This window comes from Protomyctophum bolini (genome assembly GCF_963924005.1).
Source record: "Protomyctophum bolini genome assembly, chromosome: 8".
NCBI lineage: Eukaryota > Metazoa > Chordata > Actinopteri > Myctophiformes > Myctophidae > Protomyctophum > Protomyctophum bolini.
Genome location: NC_137869.1, coordinates 18,564,889 through 18,588,512, shown reverse-complemented (window position 1 = coordinate 18,588,512; position 23,624 = coordinate 18,564,889). Strand labels below are relative to the sequence as shown.

At 41.0% G+C, this 23,624-nt stretch overlaps 2 protein-coding genes across 3 annotated transcripts in view; one reads left to right on the top strand and one right to left on the bottom strand.

The window, feature by feature from the left end:
* The window catches only part of nme7 (NME/NM23 family member 7), a 31,203-nt gene extending 30,295 nt beyond the window's left edge, over nucleotides 1-908 (top strand). For both annotated transcript variants that reach the window (XM_080770919.1, XM_080770918.1), the window contains exon 12: nucleotides 769-908. In XM_080770919.1, coding sequence (XP_080627045.1) covers nucleotides 769-801 — 33 coding nt within the window. In that variant the 3' untranslated portion in view covers nucleotides 802-908. The remainder of the gene's footprint in view (nucleotides 1-768) is intronic.
* On the bottom strand, nucleotides 908-12,386 carry atp1b1a (ATPase Na+/K+ transporting subunit beta 1a). The gene is made up of 6 exons (XM_080770923.1): nucleotides 12,126-12,386; nucleotides 7,596-7,724; nucleotides 5,067-5,222; nucleotides 4,108-4,298; nucleotides 2,752-2,829; nucleotides 908-2,597 (listed from the first exon to the last, which is right to left on the bottom strand). Exons 1-6 carry the CDS (start codon nucleotides 12,214-12,216, stop codon nucleotides 2,340-2,342), a joined length of 903 nt encoding a protein of 300 aa, XP_080627049.1. The 5' UTR covers nucleotides 12,217-12,386; the 3' UTR covers nucleotides 908-2,339.
* Between the last annotated feature and the right edge of the window lie 11,238 nt (nucleotides 12,387-23,624).

The following is a 23,624-nucleotide window of genomic DNA, read 5'->3' as shown; positions in this document are numbered from 1 at the left end:
GTTAGCCCCAAACAAAAACTTAAGTCAGTGCTGTTTTGTGTTCTAAAACAAGTCTCATGACTCCACTCTGTGGGTTGGGGCAGCCACTGATCACACTGGTTTTTTTTTAGTTGGCTGAAAAAAATGAGTGCCGCTGGAATTTGAAACAAAACCATTGTTTTCCAGAGGGAGTGGGTCTGTGACCCTTCGCGCGTCATTGTTGAGGCGAGCTCCTGATCTGTGAAGCGGTGTGGACAAATGACTCCTTGTTAATCATTAGCCTGTGACTGCCTGAGCTGGCCACATTCCCCTGGGTAGTTCATAGTAGTCCAGAAAAACTTTTGCATAGGAACACTCTGTGCACCTCTGCAAACCTGTCGCATGGCTACTTAAATGACAGCCTGACAGATGGTCTCGTGAAAAGGCGTAATTCTGAATGTAATATACCAGATTATATGCAAGAAATGGACATGAAATATGATCCACTCGCCCGGACGGTTAGCTCAACCACCTAGGCTACTGCCTAGGCACCTAGGCTACTGAGCTAGCCTGATGGCGTGCCGCGACTCCCGATCCTGACGGCCTTTGCCGCGTGTCTTCTTCCCCATCTCTCTCCCCATTTCCTGTCAGTCTACTTTCAACCTATCAATACAGGCAGAAAAAGCCAAAATATATGAACCACATTCCACTCTGTGGCTGTAGTATGCTGACACGTTGGATTAGCTATTATATATCAAATACTGTTTTCTAAAGCGATTAATGTTAACTCTTAACATTTTCTGTTTACAGGTGCAATACTTCTTCAAGATTTTGGATGGGTGACTTGAGTTAAGAGCATTGACCATAAAATACATATTTTGTGTACTATCTGTATATATACATACAGTATCTGTCATATTTTCATGCATACAAAGACATCACCACAGGCTTGTTTTTCCATTTATTTGTTTCAGTCTTATCCAGATTAAATAAAGTGACAAGAGAATGGACTCCTGACAAAGTGTTTTGATGTTCCACATTGAATCAAGCACTTTTACACTGACTAAACATCCTATTACACGGGGTACTGCATTGCCTCTGATATTCTAACTTTTGACCAGCGACTTTGGTATTGGATTCACACATTACACTTTTTCCTGTGGGAAAAAAAAATGTACAACTGCATAAATATAAAATTCTTCACCATGAAAATGGCTAAAACATTCAGTAGAAAGTTACACCACATCATGTGATGTCTCCAGCAAAAATAAAAGAAATGAAATGAATACAGATTTTTAAAAGCACTGAATTGCCACTGTGTTTCAATGAACATGACAGTCTTGCAGGCTGGACTGACAAAGCTTTACATTACAGAGCAAGCAGAGGTGTGGATACCGGTATTCAACAGAAATGCCACTTGAAACCCTGTGCCATAGCGAAGGTCAAACCATAAAGAAAATGTGTCTAGAAATGTATCCTTCCACAATCAATTGAAAAGACATCATAAAGAAAGATAAATGTCTCCATGGAGTGCAGACATGGTCTTAAAACAGGGGTGTCAAACTTATTTTACGCCACGGAGGCCAAACTGGGCAAAATGTGACTTCATGTGGGCCTGTGCTAACGATGTGTGTTGCCCTCGTTGTTTTTGCATGTCTCAGCCAGTAGTAACCTATAACTACAAAATGCTTCACTTTGCTTTACCAGTTTCATTACTTATGAAGATGTTAGCCGGGGTGGCCCACGGGCAGCCAGTTTGATACCCCTGTCTTAATAGGATCAGAGTACCATGCCAGTATTTCAGTTAGTAAGAGCACATATACACGCAGCTGCGCAACTCAACATTAACATGCGCACACAAACACACACGCACGCACAAACACACACACCTTGGACCGCTAAAGCTGACTGACATAAGACAACAAGCGATTATTATATGGCTTGGAAAGGCCATTGTATGTGACTAGACTATGGCACTGGACACTCCAAAAATATATAGAAACCACATTGGGAAGAAATACTTGGGGACAGAAACACTGCTCGCTACATATCAGTAGTGGAATTACGATTTACAGTAATAGATGAACATGTCCCATGGCTCAAGGAATATTTTCATTTACAGTAGAATAAATATTGGCTATTGCTACTCTTCTTCCTGTTTTTCTTTTTTTCTTTTTTGTACATTCTAATCCTTGAAATACACAGAGAAGCTAGTGTAAAGCACACAGATTAAGTGTAGGTCCTGTATATCATGAATGGTTTTTGTTCCAAGACTAGTTGTGTTTATTTTAACCTTTTTTTCTGTCTTCTCTCTCTCTACATTAATTTGTTTTTTTTAGAATGGGATAGAGAATAAAAGGAGCTATTTTCATTAACTGAGGTCACGTAGAGATGGTGAACTTGACGTCAAAGCGTCCCTGGTAGCGGTCTTTTTCGCTGTAATCAATGTTCCCTCCGAACACTTTGCACTCGACGCGGATATCCTCGTTGAAGGTGATGTTGCCGAACTGAATGGCCACCAGGGGCTGGAGGTATTGGGGTTGCAGGAGTTTGCCATAGTATGGGTAGTACTGGAGAGGGAAGCCACCACCAAAGCCAAAGTACTTGACCTCGCCCACCTTTGACTCCTCTCCGGCCCTCTGCAAGGAAATGGGTTCAGTTTGAGTTATAAGTTGGACATTTTATAATATTATTTTTATTTCAGTTTTTTATTTTTTTAAGATTTCATGATCAATATTAAATTAATTTGTTCACTAATGGATTCTCAACCAGGTGCAGTCAAATGAAACATACCTTGTTAGTGCAGTGGATAGGAATCAGGTTGGGCTTTAAGGTGACAGCTGCCGGGAGTGAGCCATTGCTGGTAGGAGGCTGGAAAGAGAGAAAGGGTTTGATTAAACAAGACCATACACATTCTGTTGTCTTATTCTACATTTTGGGTGGATAGATTATGGCTAGACTTGCATGATAAAATTCACAAATAGTGCATTCATAAATATGCTCGAAGAGCGCTGGAGCGCACCCGAGGTGCTCTCTGGTAGATGGGAAACTCAGAGTGGATCATTTCCATTTCAACATTCAGAGAGCACAGCACTGTGGGGGCACTCGGAGTGCACACTAACCACTCCACAACTCTGAAAGTAAAGTCATAGCCAAATGTGATTGGTTGCAGCTTGCAAGGTTGGAGCTTGCAATGTTAGTTAAAGTTAGTGTAATTGAGAATTTTCTACTGAGTACAGATCAAATCAATTAAATCAGATAGTAATGTGAGTCATGAGAGTGTTCTGTAACGGGGGTCTAACTGTCTCTCCCGCTCTGTAAACCGAAATTACATTTTCGGGTTGGGATACCAATTTCATGCTATCAGGATGGAGAACTCATACTCATACAGGATAAACAAGAGAAATTGGAGAAAAAAAATAAGAAAGAAATTACATTAAAAAAAGATACATGGGTACTTTCTCCTGAGTGGAGAGATCCCTGTTCCTGAACTAACACTATAGCAGTGCCAGTGATTACTATCAGAATATAAAGCTTTTTATTTTTAACAAACAAAGAGAAAGAGGAAGGCAAGGCAACCAAATCAGTAGTGTGCATTCTCCTTGGAGCAGAGCGAATTGAATGGCAATCAAGCTAATAGTTATATCTCTGCATATGTTGCATATGTTCTACAGACGCAGACTGCAACTGCATGAGAACTGAAAAAGCAGCAATGCACTAACACAGGGTGAACTTAGCTCCATTTGATTGACATTGCTTTGCATTGAGTGGCTACTGCTTCCCCCCATTGTCATGACATCCTGCTGCTTTCCCTGTACCTTGCGGAACAAGAACTGCTGTTCCACCTGAACAAAACTTGTGTTCCTAATACTATTTATTTGTATTGATTGGTTTATGTTTCAGGGACAATTCACACAATCCACATTCAAACTGTTAATGAGCCAGTTAAGGTTCATCGACACTAAGAACACATACACACATACACCACCTGCCATGTGGTCTCAGACCTATCCAAGTCCCCGTTAGTTTACTAGTCTAGTAGAACATCTACACTTTCTTTCCCTCCTTGTGAATTACTAAACAATCTTTCATTGTTATTACTGTATTGTGGTCCATAATAACAAAGGCTCAGAAAAAAACTATGCATACCCGTGGTAAGAAGTAGACAATCCTGTTAAGCTTGACGATCAAGCATGGCTTTCCCTCCTTGAATCCGTATGTGTCGTCGACGGTTGCCCCGGAGCAGGCTCCCAGCCAAGTCTTGCTGAAGCGGCACGTTTTCCTCGCTCCCAGGACGTCAGGTTCCAGATCCCCGCGCATCTTGTATGTGTCGGCTATTTCTGTGGATGATGTGAACAAAGGACATGTTAGACATGCATCTATAAATGCATACAGCAGTTGAGCGACAGCAATATTTGTCACCACCATAGTTTATACAACGTCGCATCCCAACGGGTTCTTAGCTTGAAGATCGGTTCTTGTCAACTAGTGACACCGTCATACGATGGTAAATAAGATTTAGTGACTACATGATGATTTAGTGATTCATTGTTAATCTGACTTAACCACTTAACTTCAACCCTAAATACTTAGTAAACTTGACCGGATCGGCTCTGTCCACTCTTCCCCTCAACATCAAATGTCTTCGCCGAAGACAGCCGATATACAAGCTCACAATGCACCAATGATTCCGCAAGAATAGGGATCGTTAAGAGTAAGACCTATTTATACTTAAAATATCCAATCTACAAGCTCACAATGCATTGCATTATGACACCTTGTGAGCTTGTACATTGCTATTTTCATTATTTAGAAACATACAATCTTTGATTTTTACATTTTAGGCTACAATGACAAACCCAAAATAGAGACGCCAGGTTGAAAGTACTTAATGGAGGTATTGCCCGAAAAGAGGCACAAACAAGTTCATTTATTAAGTCACATTAGGAAAATGTACTTAGTACTGTATCTGTACTTTTAGCAATGAACCACCAAGTACATTTATTTCAATCTTGGCCAGGTGTTGGTTAAATATTATATTACATAACAATTATGATAGAATGGCCTTGCCCATGTGATTGGTGTACGTGTACAGTAACGGTACTTGCCTCCACAGTTCTCGAATTTTGAATCTTCTTTCTGAGGTTCATCATCATAGGCTTTTAGGAATTCCGTAATGGCTGAGGTGTACTTGGAGTAGGTTGTTGCGTCATTTATGTTGAAGGAGATCTCATGCTTTTCAGAGCGTGGGGTGTGCGATAGACCTGAGGAACAGAACAAACCACTGTGATCACAATACATAACACAAAGAAATTGAATGATGTTAGATGAAGGAGGTAGGGAAGTTTGCGCTCTAAACTCAAGGCTTACTCTAGGGCTGTACGTACAAGAGGCCAGCATGAATGTCCATAAGCAAAAGGAAGGGGCTCGCACACTGAAGGAAGAATGAGGCTCTTGCGAGATGCAAGAGACTCATTCTGCAAGATTCAAGAAAATAGCAAGAAAAAGTCTTTACTTGAAGTTCAAAAGTGACATGGTGAAATTAAGTTATACAGAGCGGACGTTTTGGTCCACAGACTATCATCAACACTCAGTGTTCACTGGTGGAATGTGAATGTGTGGCACCAGTTAAATTAATGAATGAACTGACCACATAGCACAGAAACATTTATTATAAAATGTTGTTCCATCTGTGTGTGTGTGTGTGTGTGTGTGTGTGTGTGTGTGTGAGAGAGCGAGAGGGAGAGAGAGACAACAACACAGAACATTTCAAGTACACAATTCACAAGCACAATGCTATATTATTCTAATATTTCACAATTCTATACAATTCTAAATACATGAGGGTGTTATTTAGGTATAGTGTAGTCTGTTATCTAGGGAGTAGGGACACTATAGATAAGCTAAGGGTCTTGGGCTTTCCTCAGATGGGTTCTGTGTCAGCTGTCAGCTATTACTACAGCAGTAATTTTCCACAGACAGACCTTGTTGAGCGCGAGGCCTACGTCGTGAGGCGTGGCGTCAAGTGTAGAGAGAGTGGGAGATGACAACAGCAAACTTGCATCACGGTTTTATTGACCTTGTTTCGGTTTCAATGGCTCTCTTTTTCAGGTTTTAAAATGCTAATGAATGAAAACCAATTGATATGTAAAACACGGAGGCGGAGGAAGGAGTGTTTTACCACGTTGTCATTTTAATACCAGGGAAAGTTAATACCGACCCCACCGCCACCACCCTACCCTCCTCCCTGCCCCCACTCCACTCACTCACTCCACCAGTCTCTCACGTGTGTGACTCTGCACAATGGAAACTTTTCGCCCCAGTCAGAGAGAGAGGAGGCGGAGACTTACTACATGGAGCTTGCCTGAAAAATCACCGATCTACAAGCTCACAAGCGCGTGGGAGAAAGCGAAGCGATGTGAGCTTGTACATCGGCGCGACAGCCCCCCCCCCCCCGTCTTGCTCCTGCTTTATCATGCCTCCAATGGAAACTCACTTCAACTCTAAACACTTCCACACCTACTTGTGTGTCGTCGTGTTGGTACCGCGCGCCTTTTGGTACTGCATTACTTTTTTTTGTTTTGCTACAAGGAAATGGCCGACAGGCTAACCCCCCATGTCATGTGCACGAAAAAGTCCAGTCGGCGTTACAATGGCTGCTAAAAATACCGCCGAGCGAGACGACAGCATGTGCTGCTAAAGGCAAGCAGGCGCTGGCACAGGCTGACGGGGGAGGCGATGCCTGCTCGGCACCAAGGGAACGGAACGGCGCTCTGTCTCCCAACTTAACAGCAGCTAACCAGCAGTACTACACACTCACAAATCCTCAGTGTTCATTAACCTTAGAACTCTTTGGGCCTTTCTTTCTTTTCATTATTATTTATTTTAGTTTAATTTATTTGATAAAGTCACGCTTTATTATTTTATACATTTAACACGGTCGATTACAGTGTACTGTACTCTGTAGGCAGTGTAGGGGCCTGCAAACACATGCAAAACGTGCTTTTCAGATTACACACAGCAGAAGGAATGATCATTGGCAAAAAAAACCTAAGCTCTTTGTTGGGGAAAGTAACAATATTTTTCAACAAGTAAAATAAACAAAAAGCTGGACAGTCATATTTAACTACGCCATGTCAACATGTTATGCCTTCTGCCCCCCCCCCACACACACACACACCAGATAGATTAATTATGTTCAATAGCTACATGAAGCATTACATGATTCACATGAACACAAAAAACGGAGGCACTTCCCCGGCAGCCTGAGGGGGAAAACATTGACTTGCTGAGAGAGGAGAGGAGTGAAGGACAAAATGGCTGAACCTGTTTAAGGTCACACAGACTTTTAATAGTGAGGAGCTGCTCACACAGACATTTTTCAAATAATGCAACGCAACACCAACAACTCCATGGTAACAGCAGTGGAGCATTATGGCAGCCTTGGATGATTACTTGTTTACAAAAAAAAAGACTAGAGATTTGCTGCCCAGTGTGAAGCTGTATTCTTTCAAGCAAACTTCCAGAAATGCTCTAATTCATAAGTAGTAACGGCTTGCTGTAAAGTCGTGATTTGTTAAAATGTTCAATGCAATAACAGATCACATCATCAGGGAAAAGTATGCACAAATAATTACCTGGGGGAGCGACTCTGTCTTGATAGGTAGGTTTGTAGTTACTTAATGTAAGCAGTAATGCCTGAATGGTCCCAATGAAGATCCCAGCCAAGCATCCATAGAATATCACGTAGAACAAGAAGATCTTAACTGTGGAAAATGAAAGGAGGCACGTAGTTATTTACAAATGTAATATTTTCTCACACATTTGCTGATGTGATGATATGTCGGTGGACAGCACATCTCTTCCTCTGTTTGACATGGACACAAGTGGGAACTTCCTGGCCAAAGTTACTTAGTTTATACAATGGAAATATATTCATAATGCAGCTCTTGATAAGTTATATATTTCTTTTCTTTGCTGCTGCTTTGCAGTCAAAAATGTACGTGAATGAATGAGACTGTTGTCTGAAAAATGTAACCCAACATAGCAAGTTGCTTTCCCTGACATTGGCTCTACAGTAGATAATGGAAATGATGTTGGCATAAACTAACCAGTCTAACTATTATTCATAACAGATGCAGTGCTGTGTGATAGTTTACATTTGAACATTCTGAAGTGAGAGTCCAATTTCTCATCTTAGTGTAACAAAATGTTTACAACAATGGAAATTCAACACTTGCCCAATTGGGTGCTTTGTGTTTCAATCTGAGGGAAAGCCGTAGTTCCAGTATGACTTGTGAGTCATGTATTCTGGTCAGTGGCAGTGCCACTGTCAGCACTCATTTTGACCCTCCCCCTCTTATAGGCTGTTACAAACAGGTTTGGCATAAAAGCTTTACTGCCGTTATGGAAAGTGAGGAGACACCAGGATCTCTAATCTCTTTGTCTTTGGTACTTTGGACAGTATAGTCCAAGGTGTTGACAGAAACTTGGAGCTAATTTAAATTGTGTTGAACCTTTATTGGTTTTTATATGTGTGTGCTTTGAATCCCATTCATTTTATACTCAGCGATTTATTTGGGTCTGATTAGTTTGTTTGCAGGTTGTAGGTTATCATGGGTTCAGTCTGTCTACAAACCATTACAGTAGAACTGACTCAAGCTGTTCTTGGTAATAGAGGTTTAGGAACATGTTCACTTACAACAGTTTATAAACCCCCCCCAACTGTGTACTGTAAATGCAGCATGCATTGTTCAACAAGTTGTACCTAAACTGACTTGAATGTCCTTCTGGGTGAACTTGGGTGTAAATATAGACTTGCATGTAAATATAGAGTACTTTGGCATTGTTAGAATAATAGGGCTTTAGAGTTAATGTATTTCTCTTTCAGATTAACACAAACATCATTGGAGCTATTGGGAGTTACTTTACAGCTAATGTCTTCATCTATTGAATCACATTCTGCTTGTCTGTGTTTACTGTAACCTCTTGACATTCTGTCATTCAGATGACAGTCTGTGACATTTCATCTGAAGGTGATTTGACCTTTTTGTGATTTGCTGGATGTTCTTCAAAATATTTACTCAAGGATGATTATCATAATTAACATAAAGTATAGATTTATGTCATCTAAACATGTAGGCTAATTCAGTTTGTAAATACTTAATTGAAAAGGTACACATACTGTGAACTGGTACTATGAACCTTGGGTATTTTGATCCTGCTTTTAGTCAATTGATTTGCTCCTAAATGAACGGAAGTTTATGTGACCCAGGTGACTGATTGTATGTGTTGCATTTTAGAGTCATGTACACGCATGCCTTCTGGATCCTGCCACTATCAAAGTGTCAATTCTTGTTTTATTTGGTGCAGGTATTGTGGCACTCCTTGAGGGCATTTTCCCATAGTGCGTTGCCAAGTGCCAGGACTACGGCTTCAACAAGCCACTGCAGTACAAAACCAGCCTGGCAGGTTGATCTGCCGTTCCACTGTTGTAAACCTTATCTCTAGCCATTCAGAGTCAGACTGTGGATTGAGAGGGACTCCATTGGTTAGAGCAACTGCAATCCTGTTCCATGGCCTTGTTTGAATTTAGTGTGCAGTCAGTGTTTCGTCATATAGCCTACTATAGTGTGTACAGCATCTAATGTTGGCCCTGGTATCGTTCAGGCCTGCAGCAACATGCATGTATGGTAAATAGACAATTTAACCCACACTACAGCTACAATAGGTTAATTCCCTGGAAAAACCCACCAGTTGGATATCCAACCCTGCCCACAGTTTGGGATCCTAAATGTTCTGCTTACGGCTCATTACATTGTTATAACATCCACATGTCTGCACAAGAGCTTTTTTGTATGATGAGCTTATGTTCTCTCAACCTTGTCAGAATTGCTCTGTATCCCACTGGTTGAGCAACACTCAATTATAATTTAATCTGCCGCTCATGGTACAGTGACATTTATGACAAGATGCAGATGTATTCCAATAATTTACTATTTATTATAGTCACCAGTGTCCAGAATGACACTTGCACTGCCAATCACTGTTTGAATAGTGGCTTAGGCCATGACACTTGCTTCTGTTCATAGTGGAATTGAAAGGTTATGTCAACTCAGTCAACATGGGCACACCAGTGCACAATGTGAAATATGCTTCTTAATTTGTGAAATATTCCATGCTCTGGTCTTTTCATTCTGAAACTTCAACTTGTTCTATTTGTAACCTAAAACACGATTATTTATGTAAAATTAACTTATTCGTTGAAAATTGACTCATGTCTGCAACCTAAATTAAGCTATACTAGAAGTCTTACATTGTAATGGAATAACCAAAAGGGGCAACTGGTGGTGAATGGCCCTGACAGTCTCTCTTTGAATGAAAGCACCTCCCCTATACAACAGCAGTCTGTGGTGCACGTTGGAAGCATCAATATTCACACCAGAGCTCTGACATGCACAGCTAGCTACCCGGTGTTCCTTCATTCTGCTCAATAGTAGCATATTAACATAAAGCTTTGAAAGTAAATGAAGCATAGTGGTTAAGAACGTGAGATTAAATGTCTCATCAAATGTATTTTCAAGATCCAAGATGTTAGGCGTGCCATTATATAGCCTATATATATATATATATATATATATATATATATATATATATATATACGTTTGCCCAGTTTTCTTTTTAAAATCAAAATGACCCCTAACGATATCGTAGCCTACACAGAGACCAGCGTGTCGGTTCTTTTATCAAAGACCTGTTGCGTTCATATCAAACTTTGTAACTTGTAAGACGTTCGATTGGGAAATGATCAAGTAAAAACAAAACAAAAAAACTGTAATTAATAAAAGTGTTTTCAACTGATTAAAGGGGCTGCGCGCGGGGGGGGAAAGATTCGAGATGGAGGGGCGGCCCTTGTTGAGACATGTGAGTCGTGAGCTGCTCTTTATGTGTTAGTGTTAGCAACTATAGCTGCTTATGGCCATGTGAACACGACCAGCTTGTCATAAAACTCACACAGAGGTTGTAATAGAACACGGCCTAATCGATAGACCAGAGACAAATCGATATGGGACAGAGCCTGATCGATGGATGTGCTGAAAGGCTGTGGCTGTTGGGACCAATCACGATCTTAAATCAACAGGCACACATCAACAGCTGAATGTACCAGCAGGGCGAGCATTCCTCTTCCAATATGAAACCATTTAAACAGTGAAATTAAGCAGCTCAAACTAAATCAGATTAAAGTAGATTAAAGGTCATTAGCTCGAGCGAAAGGAGGGGGGAAACAAACGAAGAGTCATGTCAGGTCCCGTGGTTAACATGTCTTAAATGTTCGGGAGGAATACAGGAAAAGGCGTCGTGTTTCGCCAGTTGTCCATGTTAAGTTAAATATAGGAAGTAGGCTAGTAACAACTAGATTCGATTATAACCCAGATCAAACTTTAGGTCAGCTTGTGTTTGGTTAAATAGAAACTCTGTCTCAACAACAGGTCGTCCTTCAAAATGACCTTTTTCTTTACAAAGGACGTGGAGATTGAGGCGTTCATCAATGAATGGACTCATCTGGTTTTTACGATGTTAATCATTAACTAAACAGTACAACCAAACGTTAGTTATATGGAATCAGTGTAGAGCGCATAAATCACACGAATATAGGCTACTGGCGGTGCCTTTAGGGTTTTATAAAGTATGTATTAAATCTTTAAGTCAGTTGGATCGTGTGGATTTTATTTGTCCGTGTCGCTGCTGTCGCATGTATTGTATGTTCTTTCTTGTGAAATCACTAGTCACGACACAGCATGGCCTGGCAGTGGAACGGCCAAACCGTGAGCTCTAACAGGTGCTCAAAGCCAGGGGAAACCGAGAGGAAAATGGATCGTTGTGTGTTAATAACGTCGTACCAAAGTAGTCACGGCGGCATTTCAATATTTTGATGAGCCCTAGCGCCCCTGTTGTGGGGGGCGAACATTGGGCGAAAACAGCTGATCTACATGCTCACAAGTCACAACAAGGCGTCTTTGTGAGCTTGTAGGCTAGTTGTGGGTCGGCTATTTCCGCGAAAATATGTGGCGTAAACGGTGGTCTGTCTACCGCTCACTAGAGTGCCGGGGTCAAATAAGTATGTATAGGGGTTAAGTGGTTGAAATAATTCAAGTATCTTTACTTACACCAACTGCTGCCTGTGCGTCCCAGAAACTCCCTCCGCTCTGAATTCCACAGAAAGGTCTTCCACCCGTCCGCGTCTTTATTCGCCGACATGTTGCTCTCCTGTGGTTGTAATAATTTCCCTTTTCAAATCGGCGTGATTTAACGGCCCTGTTTTTGAGGTACAGAGCAGAAGACAGAGACCACTGTACTGTCCCTGTACAGGAAATGTGAAAGGACAGTCTCGTACCCGGCTCCACCTATTGTACCGCGCACAATTTATCTGTTATGGTAACCGGCTCCGCCCGCAGCCTCCAGTCAGAAGTTGCCCCCCCGAGGAGGTGGGAGGAGGAGGAGGGCTCCGTCTGGCAAATCACAACCCACCACCGTGCGTGCGTAATAGCTCTGCCCACTAGTGACTACTGACTAGTGCACGGATCAATGTAAACTACAACTACAAGGCCCAAGAGCATTTTTATTGAATAGGTCTACTACTTACTATAGTCAGAATGTAAACAGCAAGTGGTAGGGCGGCTTACAGGCAGATATTATGGCTAATACCATGTTTTAGCCCAGACAGGATAGATGATTCTCAACCTTTTTAATTTCAAGGATCCTTCCCAAGTTATTGCATTAGAGGCCATGCATGCCCCCTACTGTAAAACATGATAATATATGTACATTCTCAAGAGTTTCAGTCTACAGAACTGTATAAGGGTCATTTTGGACACTTGGTGGACCCCACATTGAGAACCAGTGTTTTAGCTTTTACCATTGCACATGACGACAGGACAATGGTTACCATATAGTCTTTGCAGTACCCATGGAAATGTACCCAAAGGAACAGATTAAATTATGGTATAGCTACAAAAGGCTCGCATGTTGAGAGAATACAAATTTAATAAAACATCAAAATATCACAGGCCATATTGTCTTGTGTGGATCAAGAGGAAGTTGAACTCATAATGTTCCTTTTGATATGTTTTATTTAAATGTTAAATTTGATGTTTAAAAAAAATGAAATTCCATTTAAAAACATATTTTTTTTTTGCCATAGCTTATTACTTAAACAATGCATTATGCGCTCTCTCTCTCTCTCTCTCTCTCTCTCTCTCTCTCTCTCTTGTAATCCTATTGATTCTGAAGTGATAACACAACAGCTCACTGTTTGCATAGATCAAGGGGTTGCCAAGACTACTGGGAGGTGAACATTCCATGATAGGTCATGGAATGGCTGCTGGCTTTGAGCTCATCAACAATAGCATGTGTACTCAGTGGGCCGAAAAGATGACAGCTTCCCGGGCAGGGCCTTTCACACTGCACTGGATGTATCCCCTGGATGTATCCCCATTCCCCACACATGTTTCTTGAAAACAACCTGTTAACCAGTTAAACTTGACCAGAGTTCCACTACCGCATGCATTTGCAGTGCCCCCCTCAATTTCCCCTCCTATACACTAATTTCTACCCAGAAAATTACCTCAGCGTCTCATTGCAATGCATTGAGCTTGCAGATCGGCTATTTTCACGGAATGTTTGCCTCCGAATAGGGACACAAGGGTTCATGTGGTTCAACACTGAACTAAAAGTTAGAGAGATACATGGTTAGTTGTTTGGGTCATTTCCAGATCCTCCGTGACCATGGAAAGCAGGAGGTCTGTTTCTCAGTTGATTTGTCATCTATGAAGGTTAAATAACAAATTGAGACCCCATGCCCCTCACAAAAATGTGTATACTTTTATTATATTAAACAAATATCACTTAACCCCTAAGGAATTGACACAGAAGATTCTGATTCTGGCACCTCTGTCTTAAGAAGATAACTAACTAACTTCAGAAAGGTGTACATTTCAAGATGGTGTCCAAGATGACAGCCAGGGGCTTAAACTGGTATATTTCAATGACTAACCTCCATCCCAAGGTGACTCCCATCAACATTTTCTTTTATTGAAAATTAACACAATAACTGTCACATTCATGGAAGCATGTACTGTATATACCTCATGAAATTATTTAAATAATCACAAAGTCGTAGTAATCATGTATAATAGAGCCCTTGTTGTGTTATAACCTCTCTATGCCATCCTCTAACTCCTTGTTATGTGGATTGTCACATTCCTCAAGTTGACACAGTTAATCTCGTCTACAGACCAATACAGTCTCAGGCAGTCATTCCTTCTTGATATACAGTAAGTGGGATGAATTGATTATCCGGCAAGTTCCACCAAATAGGACAGCCTTTACTTGGCACCCAAGGTCATCAATCACCTCTGTGTTTTGGTTTGGAACAGGGAATGCATTGAAACAAGGGGAAAGGGGGTGTGGTTAATCCTGGAGGAGAAATGTAGTTTTACATAGTGGGCAACAGGAATGGAACCTGTGACCTGTGTCCTATACCCAGACTGCTCAGCTATGGCCGCCCACAAAACCATTAATCAACCCAGAACATGTCATGTCAGAGGATTTCTTTTAAGTGGTTGATGTCATACTTTCTTTTTTTTCCATTTATATTATTACCCCCACACAAATTGTGTGTTGCCACTGCTGTTGTATTCTACTGACTCACCTACCAGTGAGGAGTCTTTGTCCTACTCCGATCCCACCCAACACTCCCTATTGACAGGTGCCACCCCAGCTCATACAATTCTTTAGTGACAAGTATCACCCTCCCCACTTGGTTTCCCTCCCAGCTGAAAATTGAATTTCCCCTAAAAGAATACCACATTTTTGCAAGGGGCATGGGGGGCTCAAATGTGTTATTCCTTTATAGATGACAAATCCACTGAGAAACGGACCTCTGCTCTTCACAGTCACGGACTTTCTGGAAATGACCCAATTATCCCTTGTTTGTGAGAGAAACGAGTATAATTCTCCCTCCTAAACTGCAATGTGAAGTCACAGTGAAGGCAGCCATGTTTGTTGTTTGACGTCATCGAGGTGAAACAACGCTGATTGGCTGTAGCCGCAGTTCTCAGATTTTTAACCGAGGCTGCCATAGACATATCACCAGACCTGAATCGTCCGAACATATTTTTTAATGGGCATGGCTAGCGATTCAAACCACTGAATTGGTTATGACGTAGATCTACAACAATGTGTGAATGTGTTAACCACTTAACCCCTGATTTCTATTTGTCATACGATGGCGTATGACCATTCGTTGCAATGTGACGCCTTGTGAGCTTGTAGATCTGCTAGTTCTGCAAATCATGAACATTTTAGAAAACCTCTGAACACAAAATTATTGGTAATATGTACTGTATAACTGTATGTAAGCCTGTAATGCTATAGGGGATAAGGGGCATGCTGACTTTTTTTAGCAGGCTTTAATATTGTAGTTACATTTAATATTGAGGAAATACTTAAAGGACAATATCATTGTTTTTGTATGTTTTGTCCCAATGACAACAAATCACATACAGTATACTTTACATTAATGATGCCCATACCACAATTTCCTCAATTTCCCAATAATTTAAATTTTAACTATTACAGTAGGTGATAAAAACACCTTCAGATGATCTGCTTCTCCAGATATTGTATTGCACTGAACAATATTTCATGGGTTTGCCTGCTCACCTTTTGGGTGGCAGGGTGTGGTTCTGATGCTCAGCACTCAGGATCGCCTTTTGGGTTGTCGTCGCCTGGGGAGTGTGCGGGGGCCTGTTATTTCATTTTTATAATTATTTTTTATTGTTCAAGGTTCAAGCTTGTACTTTATTGTTACATCTTGTGTACAGGTACATACGGGTAAAACGTATTTTAGTTTAGCGTCCTTCAGCATAGCACAATCACAGCAAGCACAGCTTATAAAGAGATATAATACAGAGTGCAAGAAAGAGAACACAACTAGTAAAAAAGAGAGTAACATAGGCATGTTACTCTTGTAGTAGCGAAGTTATTCCTTTGCCCTGTTTCGCTCTGGTTCTTATCAGTTCATTCATGTATCTGATTGTTCGGGGAAAGAAGCTTTTTTGCAGTCTGTTACTCTGTTTCCAGTGGCTTTGAAACTGCGAAAACTTTTCCCATGAGGCAGCATCTCAAACAGTCTGCGGGTGGGATGACTTGAGTCCTTCATAATTCCACGAGCTTTGCTGACACAACGATCGTCGTACAGGGCTTCGATGGGGGTGAGATCACATCCGCTGATGCGTTCGGCTGTTCGCACAACCCTCTGCATTGCTTTGCGGTTGAGGTCAGTGCAGCTGCCATACCAGGCAGTGAAGCAGCCAGTCACTCAGGATGGTCTCTGTGGCGCCTCTGTAGAAAGCTTTAAGGACTTTGGGGCCCATGCCAGCTTTCTTGAGTCTTCTCAGGAAGTAGAGGCGTTGTTGTGCTTTCTTCACCATCAGCTCCATCTGTACTGCCCAGGTGAGATCCTCAGTGATGTGCACCCCCAAGAATTGGAACTTTCTGACCCTTTTTACTGCAGCACCCCCGATCTGGATGGGAGAGTGGTCTCTGAGAGGTATCCTGTTGTCAAAGATCAGCTCTTTAGTTTTGTTGATGTTGAGAGCCAGGTTGTTCTCCTAGCACCATTGTGCCAGGTTCTCTGACTTCTCTCCTGTATGCTGTTTCATCGTCGTCTGTGATCAAGTCTATGACTGTGGTGTCTGTTTCCTTGTTTGTTTTTATATTTATATTATGTATGTGTGTTGAATGTCTCTGTGTTAAGCCCAAACCACACCAGTTGCAACTCCTTGGAACTAGTCACAACTCCTTGCAACAATACAGTTTTAAGGTCAACCACACCAATGCAACTCCTTGCAACTGCCATTGGGGATAATGGTTGCAAGTAATTGCATGTTGCAAGGCGAAAAACAAAACGGGCGGAATTTATTAAACAGAAATGGTAACTTTCTTTCTCTTTCAGGTTCAGCATTCAAGGTGAGTAAAGTCAAACAGAACAGTTCATTTCTCTTTCCCACAGGTAGAGGTGAGGATCGTGGATGACGTGGATAGGTACAGTAGGTAGCGCCGGTCAATCACTCGGCCCAGGTGGTGATGTTGTCTTCTTGCTCTTTGCCCCATTCGCTCTCCAGCAGTTTTCTTACCAGCAGGCGCTTACTGAGCGAGACACCACAATATATATGTATTTTCATCTTTTTTTCTATGGGTTTGTGATACAGAGACACGTTTCACTTTGATTTTGCACATCAAATATTTTATAACTTCTTAAACCCTATATACTTCATTGACCGAAGTCCTCCAGTGGTCGACTCTAGACTATAGTCTATATACTATTCCTTTTTCCCTCTATACCAAAACCAGCCAATCTTTAAGCCCACACTGTGGTGCGTTGTGAGCTTGTAGTTCGGCTATACAGGTATTCACTGAATAATCTTTAAGGGCCATATTTGGTTGTTGGTTGTCAACAAGCAGCAGAAACAACAAGAACAACCAAGCTCTTGGACAGAACCACGAAACCAGCCCTCAAACATGAAAAAATAAATAATAATTAACACCTTGACGATGAAATTAATCACTTCATGAATGGAGAACAAATTCCAAGCTAGATTATCCGACATGAATGTACTTTATATCAGAGCTGATGGTCTCAAACCACAGTGCAACTCTCTGGTCTGGGTTTAACCATCCCGTACCAGCTCTGGGCTATATTTACCCAGAACCATTCTCTGGTATGCACTGCCTCACAAATAAAATTCTTTGCTGTTTTACCAGGGCCTGGAAAACTTGACATTTGAACTGCTTATTGCTGGGGTCATTCCAGGAGAGGCCTACACAAGCACACCCATTGCTTTCTAACAATAAAGAGCACATGTGGACCATAAGCGTTTGCTCTGACCTTTGCTATCATGGGACATCTCGTCTTGCTGTGTGGAGCTCTGTCCTGTTATGGCAAGACACAGGTGAGTAAGCAGTGCTCGTGAGTAAACTGAACCAAATAGATTGTGCTGGGCTCCACACTACATGTTATAGCTAGCAAGAAGTTGTCTTTTTAAAGGTTTCTATAGTCACAAATGAGCGTTGAGATTGTACTCAAGTCAAATGTATATTTATATAAAACAAACAAACAAACAAAACTAAATAGGAAAAGATCAACCATGACAAAACATTTAAAAATAAATAGGAACATAAAATAGGTAATTTCAGTACAAGGAAAAAGATAACCAGACACTTTAAACCTGGCTAAAAGCTTGTGAAAAACTACATCTTTATACTATCTTTTTGTAAAGTAAAGTAGACCTAGACAGGGCTTTAGTGACTGAATTGAACAGGTATCTCATTTGACATAACAAATGTATGATCAACATGATCAACAAAAACTATTGTTACTGGGTTTAAAAGAAGCATGGACTGCATGCTGTCTCAATGTGTGACTTGACTCCAGTACCAGTAGTAGACCAGTAGCTTATTTACTGGGCCTATCCTACCTGTATTAGACACACTGCCTTCCTGTGACATGACTTTGTGTTCCTCTGTAATGGGCCACCATTATCCATGCTCTTCATGTTACTCTGCACATTCGACAGTTTATGTGTGGCAGGAAACCACTTTTAACCTGGCATCCCTATTTTGGGTGTATCAGCACAGGCTACACTTTGGAAGCTATTTGTTGTACGACGAAAAATAACAGGGCTAAAGTGGTTAAGAAGTTACATGCACTGGAGAGCGTACAAAAGTGTGGCTTGTGGTATTTTTTTTCCTTCTTTTTACTATTACTGTATGTTGAGCAGGGTGCTCTACTACACTTGATGCAAGGACAGCCAATTGGCGGGGACAGCCTGGGAATCAGGCAGTGTTTGGTAGTGGAGCGTGCTGATGGAGAATATGCCCTGCAGGGGGAATAGGGCACGCACAGTTGTCTGAGCTAACATTATAAATCAATCACTATGCCTACTCTCCTGTCAGCTCGCATGTCAGGCTATTTTCCATATCATTACTACTAGTGTGTAAGGGACGGGGTGACTTTTAGACGCAAGCAAAACGGCACTGTTCAGTACCAAAAGGTCCCTAACCATACAGTGGTATACGGTCAGTGCCTCTGAGGTATTCGTATTCTAACTAACCTTGGAGAAACTAAATTCACTTATCAGTAGATGTTGTGGAAAGTTCAACATTCCTTATGATGTTTACTGTGGTGTGATGTGGAACATTTTTATTATTATTTATTATCAACTTACTCAGGACTCCCTTCTCTACAAATAACATCAACAAAGCTGTAAACACTGAGCACATTCTTTCAACATGGACAAATTGTTAATAAGTTACACATCATTGAGCAGCTGGGTTTCTGTGCTATGACTACACTCAGTTCATTCATTTATTGGGGACAGTGTCTAAGTATTGTGTCTGTCTTTTAGAACAGTGTTTCCCAAAGTGGGGTCTGGGGACCCCCAGGGGTCCTTGAGGGAATTCCAGGGGTCCCCAGCTAAATGATAGTTTGGAACCAAATGGACCCTTATGGGCCTGTAACTCTGAGAGTGTACAAATTGAACCAAATTGACCCGTCAGGGTCCATTTGGTTCCATTTGTACAAATGCGATTACATGGGGGTCTGTAGACTAATGCATATCAAACTGGGGGTCCTTGAAATTAAACGGGTTGAGAATCACTGCTGGAGCCGTAAAAATCTTCTGTTGTGGGGGTCCCTGGCATATCTTTTCAAGTGGGGGTCCGCGGGCTGATGAGTGTCAATTCTATCTATTCCCAAACTTTCTTGAAGTTTGGGAACCACTGTTTTAGGAAATTCAAGCTCACAATGCATCATGTTGTGACCGATTGTGGGCTTTTAGATCAGCTATTTTTTTCCCATATTTTTCCCATAACTATAATTTCATAACTGCATGGTCTGAAAAAGTCTGGAAGTACAGAAAAAGATTAATTTATTACATGACTACCGGTATTCGTTTTTTTTACCCTGCAGAAGCAATGGACATTTTTAATTGTCAAGAGAAACCTTTCTTCTAATGGGCCTAACCTTTCAGCCTGTAATAGGTCTATAAAGAAATTATTAGTGAACAGGGGATTGTGCCTCAAACTCTGGGGGTGTGATTATTTTCCAGGCAATCATTTGGGCTCACCGCTGTCAGCTCGGCTTAGCGTTTAGCCGCTAGACAAGGCCTCAGACGCACCGTCGAAGAAGCAACCCTGCATTGTTCCAGTGAGGCTAGCGCCTAAAGCAAAGCCACTTGTTTTTTTATGCATGGTGTCCTTTTGGCTGGCCTCTTAATTTCATCAGTGAAGCACTATTAAACAGAAAAGGTCTTCCAGGGAAAAATAGACCATGGCCACCATGGACCATTCTGACATCCTCACAGTGGATGTTGCGTAACTCCATATAGAATTGTGTTGAAGTATCAGGCTATTCAGAGGCAATTAGCGTCTCACACACCCTGATGGAATTAGTTTTGATGGTATGTTTTGATAAAACTTAGAGTTATGACTCACTATAATTATCTTTTTTAAGGATTCATTTTCTACTGCACAAGGGAGGAAAATGTGCACAATGCGTGAGGTGCACATACTGCACAGCACAATTAACCCCTAGTTAAAATCCCCCAAATCCTGTAGTTAAATTAATACTCAGGATTTCTTTTAGCAATAACATTAATACCCACCTGCAGAAATCATGTTAAGAGTATTTGTTTAACAAACCAGATGTCAGTGATAGCACCAGTGCTTGACCTGTGTACATTATTTGTGGCATTGTATAACACTGTAAAGATACTATTTTATTATCTCTGTGTTTAAAGTCTGTTTCTGAGGAATTACATGAAAGACAAGGGTTTTCATTACAGTGATAGCAGAGTGAGTAACAGTGCAGTAATAATGCTGATAAGATTGTAGTAAGCATTACCCCTTCCTTGTGGTTTAGAGGGCATGGCATTTTATATAGTTTGCTAGTATACATGTAAATGGTGACTGGATCAAACCGCCGTAGAAACCTGTTGCTTAATTATGAGTACCAAAAACATTGACGATCACGGTGGGTGATATCAGTGCAATCTTTACAATCTTTGTCAATGTTTGCTCTCCTTTCATACTTAAAAGTGAACGGTGTAAGTGATATTTCTTTGTTAAAATAAGTGTTAAATAGCTCTATATTGCAATAGTCATTGTTGCTGAGTAACAGGGGTATCCCTCTATCCCAGTTTAGTAAACAATATAAGGTTTAAGCTGATAATGTTTCTCTTTCCTAATTGGATACAATTGGTGACCCTCTGGAGGAGAGGGCAGATACATCACTTTCTTCCAGCTGGCAGATTTGTCTGGAGTTTGATGGACTGAATTGAAGTGAATGAGAGCCGGATGGACTGATCGTTAAAAAAATGCAAAAGCTTGTCCAACCTGCTCTCACTGGCTTAATTCCAACTCCAGTGTGTCTATGACTCTATCTATGGCACATGGTTTATAATGTCTCTCCTTTGCTCATTTACATATCCTTCCTGACCTGCCTCTTTGGACCCTAGCTATACCTGCCTGTCTTCTGGGCCTTGGAGCCATCCTGCCTTCCCTTGTCAGACTCGAGTGCCTTTAGTGACTGATCTCCAGGTTTTGACCTTAAATGCTGACCTACAATTGTATTCTCCTTGCAACATTGTCTGTCTCCTTTTCATGCTTTTGGGTTTAACCCTGAAAATACCACAAGTGAATGTTACCTCAGCAGAGCTCCCTGTGCAGTGATTGATTGATAGATAGATAGATAGATAGATAGATAGATAGATAGATAAATAGATAGATACCGGTAGGTAGATAGATAGATAGATAGATAGATAGATAGATAGATAGATAGATAGATAGATAGAGTTTATTATCCCACAGGGGAAAATCAGTCAAAAAATGAGTGTGCACCCAGATGAACTGCCACAAGGCTCACTGTAGAACCAGACACTGTACACCAGGGGATGGGTCAAAATAAGAAGCAGATGCTACAGCTCTCTGGTTACCTAGGAAGAGGCACTTTTCTCGTAGTGCAAATCTCCCCACAATTTGCTTTCAATGTACTGTAATGTAACAGACCATTTTTAAAATATTTAATCATACGATCCATTTCTCTTCATCTGAAACTCTTCTGTAATTCTGGATTTACCCTCTTGACTTGGTTCTTAAATAAATTACTGTAAATATAGATTAGATATACCCGCATTGTGTCGAATATAAGACGACTCCTTTGTGGAAAAAGAACATTGAATGTCAAATAGTCTCCGATTATAATACAACCCTGTTTTTAGGATATTTCCATTATATTCAGGGCAGGCCAATAGGGTAATACATGTAAACATCATATTGTAATGACTGGTAGGGTTTGCTTCCCTCGAAGACATGACAAGCTTCTTAATAATGATTTTTGTTTATTAATGAAATAATAACAGTATGGCAAACCAACTGGGAACAAGGCACAATAAACTCACTCAGAACTTATGACAACACAATATTACGCTAGTCTTCCTGCTTCCGGTCAACCCTGGAACTTTTATTCCTGTAATGAGAAAAATCACACTTGTGTGAAGTGAATGGTGCATCACTTATTATTATACAAACATCATACTCTGTTTGAAGTGCCCTAAACAAACAAGTCAATAGACTTGGCTGCCACATGACGTCACGTGGGGTTCTGTTTTTTCTATGCCCAGCTTTGTGTCTGGTGTACCACAGAATGTGATGATTTGATTGGCTAGCATGGATGGTGCCCCTCAATTTTTTTACATCATTAGTCCATAGACGTGGCTGCCTTAATTTCCGAAAGCCAGACATTGGAGGGGCTATAGCACCCTTCAAAGCCAAATCAGAATAAAAATGTTGCATATAACCACCTGGATCAGAATAACTGGCCCATTCCAAACTAAACTCCATTCCATAAAATTGGTGTATAAACCTTGTATGAGTAGTACAGTATTTGTTATGTAATTGTATACTTTTACCTGTTTCTGAATTGATGAGATGAGATTCAATTTATTGTCAATGTACAGACAGTACAAGTACAGTACAGAGAGAGGTTTTTCACATCTCACCAGAGTGCAAACATGTCAGTAATAAGTACAGTAAGTAAATGCAGATATGAGCAGTAGTCATTAAATATAATAAATAAGTAAGGATATATAAGTAGGAGAAAATAAAGAAAAAACATTAGATATTGTCCATATTGCACATAGATATTGCACGTAACCCAAATGCACAAAGTGCTAAACTAAGGTCCAGTGACCATATTCCACAAGTCCTAATAAAGGACACTATTTCAAAAGCCCTTGAGGTTCATGATATCGGCTGAGATCACGTATAGGGGAAGCACTGAGCAGCATAGTGCACTCTGCATGTTCCGATCAAAGAACACATTGTGTGTCATGCCCAGATGCCCTACATTTTCTACGCACTTCCAACGTGCTCTAAATGGAGCCACTTCAATTGGAAACAGTGTCTATAAATAAAATCACCCCCTTTATGCTCCATTTTGACTTTTGTGGAAGCCCTCACTCTGTGACTCACACACTATCACTGAACATGTGTTGTTATTTTAGACCTCTAGATCTCTCAAATGGGATCAAAGAGCCACAGGTGCA

Bases quoted from the DNA above. Each gene is read 5' to 3' on its own strand.
- atp1b1a (XM_080770923.1), bottom strand. From the start codon at position 12,216: ATGTCGGCGAATAAAGACGCGGACGGGTGGAAGACCTTTCTGTGGAAT. The intron at 7,725-12,125 runs GTAAGTAAAGAT...CATTTTCCACAG, and splicing joins ACGCACAGGCAGCAGTTGGT to TTAAGATCTTCTTGTTCTAC. The intron at 5,223-7,595 runs GTAATTATTTGT...TCTGTTCCTCAG, and splicing joins AGACAGAGTCGCTCCCCCAG to GTCTATCGCACACCCCACGC.